At 37.8% G+C, this 10,777-nt stretch overlaps 1 protein-coding gene across 1 annotated transcript; it reads right to left on the reverse strand.

Annotated features, from left to right (window-relative positions):
• Positions 1 to 1,701: 1,701 nt before the first annotated feature.
• On the reverse strand, positions 1,702 to 6,040 carry LOC121421691. The gene is made up of 4 exons (XM_041616478.1): positions 5,440 to 6,040; positions 3,221 to 3,391; positions 2,276 to 2,390; positions 1,702 to 2,036 (listed from the first exon to the last, which is right to left on the reverse strand). The coding sequence occupies exons 1-4, from the start codon at positions 5,555 to 5,557 to the stop codon at positions 1,811 to 1,813; spliced, it is 630 nt and encodes a 209-aa protein (XP_041472412.1). The 5' UTR covers positions 5,558 to 6,040; the 3' UTR covers positions 1,702 to 1,810.
• Between the last annotated feature and the right edge of the window lie 4,737 nt (positions 6,041 to 10,777).

Below are 10,777 nucleotides of genomic sequence, written 5' to 3' on the forward strand. Positions count from 1 at the left end.
TCGGTAACAAATAATAACACACATTCATTTCTTAATAATGTTCGAAAAGCATGGCTACACTCATTTTTCTACTCCCCCCCCCTCCCCCTGTAAAAAAAAGAGCGATGATGCGTATACGTTTTTGCCTAGGCTATTTTTTAAATTTGAAAATAAAGATTCTGGTGTATTCTAATTCCGTGAATTCTTAGAAAAATAATGAAACGATATTAAACTTCAGAACGCTACAGCGCCCCCCCCCCCCCCACCAAAAAAAATCACCATCATCGTATAAGTAAATGATTTTAAAATGTTCACACATACGGCAACATCCCTTTAAGTCGAACAATGTGCCCCACCATCTCAAGTGTCTTCTTCCTTAACATCTTTTAAGTGACATGAATCTGGTTTAGTATCATGATCAGTGGCGCATTGCAGAAAGAATTGCAATCAATCGCAACTCTAACAATGATGCGCATTTTGATTTTCAACCAATTAACAGCGCGCATTTGGGACTTGCGATTGATATTTTGAATTGCGTTTAAACGCAATTCTTTAAGCAACGGACCCCAGGGGGTCGTCTTACAAACAGTTACGATTGATCCAATCAATCGTAACTCAATGGAAATCTATTAGTGTCATAATTTTGTTCCAGGAAATTTGCAAAATGTCCTTTGTAAATGAAGGAGAACACAACAAATTGTCAAGAAATCAATGAATTCATGGATAAACATTCATATCTAGAAAAATGAGTAAACATGCATTTTATATGTTGAATTTTTCTGACTTTCCATAATTGCGATTGATCGGATCAATCGAAAGTCTTTGCAAGACGGGCCCCAGATGGTACATTGTGAGAACTGGCTGGATCCAGTATAGGGGGAGGGGGGGGGGGTGTTCGGGCGCATCTCGTCTCGTAATTTTTTTGAGGAAAAAATGGCGCATCCTGCATGTAAAATGCGTTATAGGGCGGGTGATTTCGGGTGTGCGCATGGGCGGAAATCACATGGTGGACAGGGGGAACGTGCCCCCCTACTTTTTTAAGTAGGGGGATACAATATCAAATGTCCCCCTACCATTTTTGGTCGTTTATGATGGTAAGAAATACATCACTCAAAATCGAAATAAAACATGTATTTTCGGCTGATAACCTTTTATTTTCGTCGAAATGACATTAATTTTGGGGTGATAACTTCTTTTTTTTTGCTTGTTAAATTCTCCAGCCCCTCGTCCCCCTACCTTTTGGGAGAGATTTCCGCCCCTGGGTATGCGGGAAGAGATGGGTGGGTACGTGTGTGGTGTTTTTCTCATTTTTTTAGGGGAGGCAAACAGATTTTTAACTGATGAACTTGTTTTTGCTTGATTTTTTTTTCCTTCAAGACGAAGCGACTGGTAACCTTTTCCCCCTTTTGTGTCTGACAAAACGACCTTAATTTTGGACTGACGAGCTATAGTTTGTTTTTGTTTTTATTCTGCAGACGAAATTCTGTTTTATTAATTGTGCCCTGTCTTACAAAGAGTTGCGATTGATCCAATCACTCACAACTATGGAAAGCCAGCGAAGTAAATATTTAAAATGCTTTGTTTGTTTAAAAGAAATTATAGATATGAATGTACATCTATGAATTATTTGATTTCTTGACAATCTGGTGTGTTCTCCTTTGTTTACAAAGAACATTTTGCAAATTTCCTGTAGAAAAAAAATACGACACTAATGGACATCCATAGAGTTACGATTGATTGGATCAATCGTAACTCTATGTAAAACGGGGCTTAGATCTGACAACTTGTCGGACAAAGATATTAATGGAACACTCCCCAGGATCGCCCTGTTCTAGTTCTTTGGAACTGCCAGAAAACCATCTTCAGTAACCGAGTAAACCCTGTCTCCCCCTTGGCCCTGGCTCCTCCTTGACGATTGACTATTTGGCGTCGTGCCATTCTTCCTTCCAGAGTTGGACGCCTGCTCATCGTAAATGACGCTGTTTAAACGTGAGATGCTTGACCGTTGAGTGGAGGAAGCCCTTGAAAGCCTGGATTGTACTTCAGCTTGGAAGACCCTTTGAATTAAATGAAAAAAATAGTGTAGACTTAGTATAGAGTTGTCATGCTTATGAACTTTGAATAATTTGATTCAACAATTTGTTTTAGTTTTATTTCCGCAAAAATATATATGTGTAGGTCTACGAACGAAATCATTAACATTACAATAATATTTACGTGTCAAAAGAAGCAGAATGACTAGATAAAGAAGAATAACAACCGTAACATAAAATACGAGGAAGTTTATTTTTCTCACCTCCGTCTAAAACAGCAAGCGGCTATAACACCTAACGACACTGCAATGGCAAGAAGAACGTAAAGCACTATGAGTGCTATTATACCAGGACGACCAAGGTCATGAGAACTTGCGTCTAAGAGAGAGAGAGAGAAATAAAATATGTATATACATAGGCAGAGCGGTGGTGATGTAAACATACATTGAAGAATATGATGATAAGGAGGATGTTGGCGATGATAATGGTGGTGGTGGTGGTGATGGTGATGATGATAATGATGATGATGATAATGATGGTGACGATGAATATGATGGTAATGATGATGATAATATTTGTGTTATTGATGGTAACGATGATAATGATGATAATTATAATGGTATGGAGTTCAGGAAATTAGTAGGTGATGATACAGCTAGTGGTAAGGAAAGTGATGATAATGATGGTTTACGTAATTACTGACCGACTGATGATTGGTTAATTATTGATAGACAGATTAGTCGATTGATTGATTGATTGACGGATTGACTAATTGGTAGACTGATTCATCATTATTATAGTTGATTATTGATTGAAATGGAAGATTTATCGAAAAGATTGGCTGATTTAATAATTTATTAATTTATTTGTTATCTATTTATGTACATGTATGTATGTATCTATGTATTATTCATTTATTCATTTATTGACTGACAGAGAAATTTATCAGTTGAGTGATACATTCAATGAATCAAGAAATTATTTAGATATAATCTGATGTTTATATCTACGCATGCGCCAAATGATTGATAAAGGAGTGAATGAATATGGCCCATGGCTGAACAAATGAATGATTTTAAAAGGGGATCAGTAGATAAATCAAACGGTAAAGTTATTTTACATGTTTTAAGCAACCAATTATTCAATGAATGCGAAAATATTGCCCTCCCCAAACACAATAATACAAAATAAAGACCTTCGGCACCTACCTGATGTTATAATCGCCGTAGTCGAAAATTCGGTATGCTTTTCCGCAAGACTACCGCTGAAAGTTGTCGAAGACGACGACGATAACAAAGGTGATGGCGATGACGATTTTGATGGTGACAATGATGTTGATGATGGAGTTGACAAAAACAGAGTACTTGAAGAGTCAAACTCTATTGAAAGATGAAAAAATTGTCCTGCCCGATTAAATGTCATATCATGATCCAATTATATTTATTGACAAATCACAACTAGGCCTATACATGTAAGCAGCCTTTCGTCTGAGCAAGGGTAACTGTGGTTCTTTATTATAGACAGCCTGGGATTCTTCACGTATCGTCAGTATAACCATTATGCATAATATTACACAGTAAAAATGCTGTTTATAACTTAATACAACCTTATTTACTACATGAATCCTACAGGCAGAGGTCGTTTAACAGTTTAAACAACAAATTTATTGAGAATTAAATATTGAAATAAAAACTCTGTTGCTTCAGATTTTCAATCATCGTGTATTCTTTAGATAGTAAACAGCGTTTTGTAAAAACATAAAAAAGAATGAATGAATAAATAACCAGCCTTTTTACTGTGTAGTTTCAAAAATAATACCTACGTCTATAAATATGCTAATTACCAATATGCCCGAGCTTTCTTTCTCCTTTATTAAGAAAATAACATCAAACATACAATTCAAAATAGATTCCGTTGTTGGTTGTACGCCCGCCTATGATAAGCTTTGGTTAATGGTTAAGAGAGTATACTCGAGTAACATTTAAATACCTGTGACAGTTGAACAAAATCAATCTTTTTCACGTTATTTAGTTTTATAATTCATAAATCATTAGGTATCTAGCGCCATCTTTCAGTAGTGATTTTCTTTTGTTTATTTAAATGCAATCTCCATTAAGGGTCCGCGGAACAGGGCGAGAAGCTGCAGGCTTTCAACAGCACGCCCCCCCCCCCCGAAACACTTTTATCTCAAAACTGTGTATAAACGTAAAACTTGATCTTTGAAGGTTCCCATGGTGAAGAGAATAATGGAGGTTGTTACGGTAAACACCACGTATGTAGTCCTAAAAGGATTGTTTGTTATTCTTTTTCGATTGTATGTTAGCTCTGAAAAGAATTATGTTAACAGTTCTTTTGAGAGCTAATATACAATCAAGAAAGAACAGAAGTCCTTTTCAGGACTACATACATGGTGTTTGTGGTGTAAAAACCTCCATTAACGTAAAACGTATCATCTGGTTGTGATTTTGCGGGTGGTCAATCGCTTTCGAATCACCACTGGGGGGCCCGGCGCCACTAGCGTACCTAAGTGGGGGGGGGGGGGGCTTGACGAGTAACAACTCGTGCAGGGGACGTATCCCCCCCTGACGAGTCACAACTCATTTGTAATATAAAAATGCAGTGAAAACAGCTAGAGATGTGCACACTCTTTTGAACCTGAAGACCTTTTTTTGTGCTTTTAATTTTTTTTTTGGGGGGGGTAAGAAATATCATCCAAGAAACTTGAACCCCCTTTGGAAAATCCTAGGTACGCCGCTGCCCGGGGCCTTTTTTTCAAAACCGTTCCACCCTGTACTCATAGTTCGATCAGATAGGTTGCTCTGTACCTCCCTTGCTATTTGTTGTTATTTTCCCCTTTTCCCTTAACTACTAATCCCCCTTTCTTATCCCTCGGTGACACTGACCAACTTTCCGCCCTTTCACAGTGTGAACACGGCACCAAAATCGTAATTTTGATGGTGATTCCAGTGAAAACGAATCCTAATGACGAAAACCAAATTAGAATCACGAACGCTAATCACAATCACGAATCCATATATATATACTACTCCGAAGAAGAATTCCAGTTAAGTTTCACTCGAATCACGGTAAGAATTTTACGTCTGAAAGGGTTGACCTCCAAAACAGAGGGGCGGAGCGTATACGTACTGGACCGTTCATGCTGCACTTCCGGTTATAATACAATTATCTGCACTCATCTCATCGTAGTTTCTTTTTTGAGATGCAGTGCTATGATTGGGTTTGATTGACAAGTCACAGGGGACACAATACCGCCTTCGCTCAGAAATTTAATTAAAGGAATTCAAATCACAGTTTTCGAGTGAACGTGTGAACGGTGCAATGATGCTAAAGGCAGATTGCAATTATCACTACAATGATGATTCAAGATTGACGTGTGAAAAGGCCTTTGAATTTGTCGGTGACTTACCTTTCATATCTAAAGGCCTTCCATTATTCCACATGCGCATGTTAAGTGGCAGCGCATCAATAGAAAAGATGTAATCAAACAGACATACAATAAATAAATAATCCAGTCTGAATTCCATTTCACATTCCCATGCATCCAAAGATTACGGTCAAATCAAATTAGATGTTGTGAACACATTTTAAGTTTGCTGCATGACAGAAAACCGTTATGTTCGTGAAAAATAAAAGAAAAAAATGTAAGGAAGAAATTATAAGCTCAAATGGTTTGTAGATTTGCAGTTGCCTTTGCCCCCGTATATGTGGCTTGTTCCATGTTATCCATAACCAATTATCCCTTCTCACGTTGCGTACATACTGATGAGTTGATAATCGGCCATTATTTCAATATTGTAGAGGAGTCATTTCGAACACGTCAGCAAGTTGACAACCATATTCTTGCCAAAATTCATCAGTTAATTTCCAATATGTCTTGACAATGTGCTTTATTTGTGATGACGTCTATTGTTGTTTTTTCTCCTTTCTTTTTTTCTTGCTGCTTGTGTTCATTGTATTGGTTTAGGATCCATTATTGTGTGATAACTGTCACGTTTATTGTGGGGTGTTATTATAGCACGGGTGGCGTTCGAGGGGCGGGGGTGCATGTATGAGTGTCCTTCGTGAAGAGAGAGAGAGAGTGGGAATGGAAACACGAAGAAAGACGAGTTTAAAGAGAGACTATGTCGTTTAACAAAAATGGAAAAGGTGGTTATATCCCCTTTTAATGATTTACCTTCACTTGGTCTGACATTATAATATATGCGTCAGTATAGGCCTAGTAGTTAATTTTCAAGGATCAAGTTGCGCAAAAAGCATCACATGACTTGTGTAACTATGTAAATAAGGCAGTAGTTTGCACCTTTTGTAATTATTATACGATTTGATTTTGTTGAATTATTATTTTTACTTTCGCTACTGAATAAGTTAGCTGGGTGTTATATCTTTAGTACAACCAAAAACATTATGAAAGAGGTCTAATAAATAACTCCATAATATAATGTGAGAGGCATTTGATTTGTGACGGAGAACGTGAAATGACCCAACACCCCGCCCCTAAAAAAGGCTAACATTAGGGCTTATACTATATTATCTGGGCGTTGTGGCGTGCGCCTGTAATCCAAGCTGTGGGGAAGTTAGAAATTGATGCAGAGGGTCGAGGCTCGAGCCCTGGTCACGTCTTTCGGATGGTGACGTTAAAGGTCGGTCCCAGACGTAAATAATATCTGATTGATACACGTCTGACAAAACTCAAATACACCGTCTGATTTTGCCCTTTTGCACAGTCACCCCCCCCCCATCCCCATGGCGGGGGGAGGGGGGCAGTCACCATGGACTGCTATACCCACCCGTGTCCGACAACCTCAGAAATGCACCCTAAACGGCGTAATGACATTATGTAAATTTGCAACCCTAAACGGTGTAACCCGTGAGAAAAGCCACCCTCAGTGGCGTGAACAGGGAAATCCCCTAATTTGATCCCTAAGTGGCGTAAACATAAAAATCGATTAAGGTGATACCTGTGGACCGTGTGGGTAACGCATGCTGCCAGTATTATATAGAGCTAGGTGTAAGACACTAGCACTAAGAGACGAGAACTGTACAGGGGTAACTCCCCTCGAGTGCTATACGCTGGCCGCGCCGGCGTGTGGGAGGATTGTTTTGTAAATCGCCTTTCATGGTCTTAATAGCTTAGGTCTGCTCCCGGGTCTCTTCAAATTTGCCAAAATTTGCACCCCCAAATGGCGTAATTTTCATAACCAAATTAGCAACTCTAAACGGCGTGAAGAGTGAAAGAAAAGGCTACCCTTATCGGCGATTTACGAGCGAATGGTGCTGAAATGCAACCCTTTTTGCCAAAGACGTCGACGCCGGCCGCCCGAGTGCCTGAAATGGGACCCTTTTCGACGCTTTTTCTGGACGCGGGTGCGTAGCAGGCCGTGTGGAGAGTGACCCCCCTCCCCCTTCTGACTTTTAATCAAAACCGTTCAGTGGTCCCTTTCAAGCAAAATGTTTGCGTAATTCGTTCATTAAACCATTTTCATCAAAATTTGCAAATTGAAATTAAATTGGAAAAAAATCATATTGAGACATGTCATTTTAAAAGAAATGCTAATGAATTAGGAAGTGCTAAGCTCAATAAAATAAGCTCTTCGACTTGAAAATAATGTTATCTTATTTTATCCAATATATATTTTTCATTCAATAGCTATATGTGTTAATATGGACCCGGTGGGAACACTCAGTTCGATAAAGCAACAAATTATCCGTAACAATATTATCAACAAAAAAAGTATAGGTCCACTTCTAGGTATGACACATAAAACCAAAAAAAAAAGAGAAAAAGGCATTCATTCTCACAGTGCTTCTTTCTTCTTTAATAATGGTGTTGGACATTGTTGTTATATCGCCGCCTAAGTTTTTGCGACACCGAACAATAAGTTTTGAAAGAATAGATCAACGTTCAATTTCATGACGTTAGGGGCGTTATTCCTGACGTGAAGCCCGATTCCAAGAAAAATAATAAATCAGAAATGAAAGAGACATAGTTTCATGCATGAGGGCAGCGGCGGATCCAAGATTTCGGGGGGGGGGCATTTTTCCCGAGGAATTTGACAAGCAAAAAAGAAGTATTTAAATATAGCAAAAAAATATTTTGTCCTCGAATTTTCTTTTACAAATTTAAATAATAGCGCAAAATACATAAGGTGCATGTCTCTAAGCGCTTTTTACAACAGGAGTGGAGATGGAGGAGCTCGCACCGGGTTCTTATATTGTTTACAAATGGTGAATGAATAAATGTGTTTTCAAGCAAGTTCTAATAAATTGTTCCTCTGGCGAGTCCAGGGTGAGGCACAGCCGGCCCGTGCCCCCCCCCTAGACCCGCCAGTGCATGAGGTTGTCGATCCCGGGGGGGCGGGGCGATGATGGGAGGATATACCCCAAATATTACGAATGGGGGATGCCCTGCAATATCATCACCTATGTAATTTAAAGTTGAACACTAAAATATTCCAATATGACGAATCATGTGACACGTTATACTAATTATTATCATCATCATATAGTATCAATATCATTATTGTTATAATGTCATCATCATTATTCTAACTACTACTATTGTTATCATTAACATTGTCGTTATCATTATTATCAATATTGACATTAGGATTATTGGAGCTATCATCATTTTTATCATCATGATTGCTATTATTATTGTTGTTGTTATTACTATCATTGCAATTATTGCTATTTTAATTATAATTAATTATCATTATTATTATTATCATCATTATTTATTATTATTATTATCAGTAGTAGTAGTAGTAGCAGCAGCAGTAGTAGTAGTAGTAGTAGTAGTAGTAGTAGTAGTAATAGTAGTAGTATAGCAGTAGTAGTATAGTAGTAGTAGTAGTAGTAGTAGCTGTAGTAGTAGTGCAGTAGTACAGTGCGTTCCAGAAAAAAACGAAACCGAGATTTAGCGAAGATTTATCATAACTTAATCATAAATACAAGAGACAATTATGACCTACCAGTGTAAAGCTGAGAATCTCCTCTTTCATCTGATATTACTTAGATTATTTCTCATTCACGCATGAGTGAGCAATGAAGAAAGGATGCCAAAAACTCATTTGGCGGGGGTATCTGAATTTCAAAAAGAAAATCACATGACTAAAAAGTTCAATATCTGCTCTTTTGTTTGATACCTTAATCACAGAAAATTGCCAAGAAGTAAAGAAGTTATGATCCTTCGAAACAATGTTTGCATTTCCATAATTTCATCAAATAAACGTGTTTTCACCGGTTTCCCACAGAAGCTATCGCACGGTAACAAAAGAATTGATGGCTGATCGTCAACAAAAACGGAGTGTTAAATGGGTTTGAACGCTAACCTGTAAAACCTCTTCATTTTATGAAATTATTGAATTTCAAGCCTTGTTTCAAATAACCAGAACTTTTTTATTTCTTGTCCATTTCTGTAATTGAGGTATCAAATTAAAGAGCAGCTATTGAATTTTTTAGAAATGTGGTTTTCTTTTTAATACCCAGATACGGCCCGCCAAGTGACCTTTTGGTATCCCCTTTTCAAATTGTTTTTGCTCACTCATGCGTGCATGAAAAATAATCTTAGTAATTCCAGATGGAAGAAGAGATTCTAAGCTTTAAAATGGTAGGTCATTTGTCTATTGTTTTCGTGATTAAGTTATAATAAATCATCGATAAATCTCAGTTTCGTTTTTTGTGGGACGTATAGTAGTAGTAGTCATTGGCGGCGGAAGGAAAAAAAAATTGGGGGTGTCTACCTGAAATTTTGGGATGGACACATGTAAAAAATTGGACAAGTGCTCCAAAAATTTTTGACAAGCGAAAAAAAAGTAATCAACCTAAATTTTAGGGGGGGACAACACACGTTTCAATGGGGGTCCACATGAATTTAGGGGGGGGGGGAAGCAGGGAAAAAAATTGACAAGCAAAAAAAAAAAAAAAAAAAAAAGATCAGCAAAATTTTTTTAGAGGGGGACCGTCCCCCCCACCTAAAATTTAGGGGGGGGGGACACGTCCCCCCGCTTCCGCCGCCTATGGTAGTAGTAGTAGTAGTAATCATGATGAAGTTAGGCAACTTATTTACGCGCATCTGTTATGCATAATAAGCGCTGAAATTGTTTTTACTCGTGATTTTCACTTATGTTTGTAGCTATTGAATGTAAACCCTTCTTTTCGAAAACTGTTTCAAACAGATTGATGGAAAATAAACATAAAAAAAATCCATGGGTAAAATAGAATAGAATAACATATTCACATTAATGTTTTTACATATGACATTATTAAATCTACACCTCTCCACTAACGAAGCATTTAAGGTTTATGTGCATCCTTCGTAACATCACTTCTTTGCGTTAGCTATCTTATTCATGTTCATGATATAAATTAAGTATTCCATAGAGGGTCGTGGGTTCGAATCCCAACCATGGCGTAATTTCCTTCAGCAAGAACTTGATCCATTGTTCTGCACTCAACCCAGGTGAGGTAAATGGGTACCTGGCAGGAATTTACTCCTTGAAACGCAGCGCGCGTAACAGCTGCACTGCAGCTAACGCCAGTGTAATTATGCTGCATATACATAGAGCGCTTAGAGGCTTCTGACAAAGTAAGTATTAAGCGCTATATAAGAAAGTATAAGTATTACTATTATTATAATAAGTGAGAAATAGAATTTGAAAGAGTGTAAGAGAGTCCGCAAGAATGATCCATTTTAGGTCAATTTTCAAATAATCCAGGACAAAGCTAGCATTATACTTCAAAGT

The sequence above is a fragment of the Lytechinus variegatus genome, chromosome 9 (genome assembly GCF_018143015.1).
Source record: "Lytechinus variegatus isolate NC3 chromosome 9, Lvar_3.0, whole genome shotgun sequence".
Taxonomy (NCBI): Eukaryota; Metazoa; Echinodermata; class Echinoidea; order Temnopleuroida; family Toxopneustidae; genus Lytechinus; species Lytechinus variegatus.

Excerpts from the sequence above, each read along its gene's own strand:
- LOC121421691 (XM_041616478.1), bottom strand. The coding sequence starts at position 5,557 with ATGGAATTCAGACTGGATTATTTATTTATTGTATGTCTGTTTGATTAC. Across the intron at positions 3,392-5,439 it reads AAGGCCTTTAGATATGAAAG|AGTTTGACTCTTCAAGTACT; the intron begins GTAAGTCACCGA and ends ATCTTTCAATAG. Across the intron at positions 2,391-3,220 it reads TACGGCGATTATAACATCAG|ACGCAAGTTCTCATGACCTT; the intron begins GTAGGTGCCGAA and ends TCTCTCTCTTAG.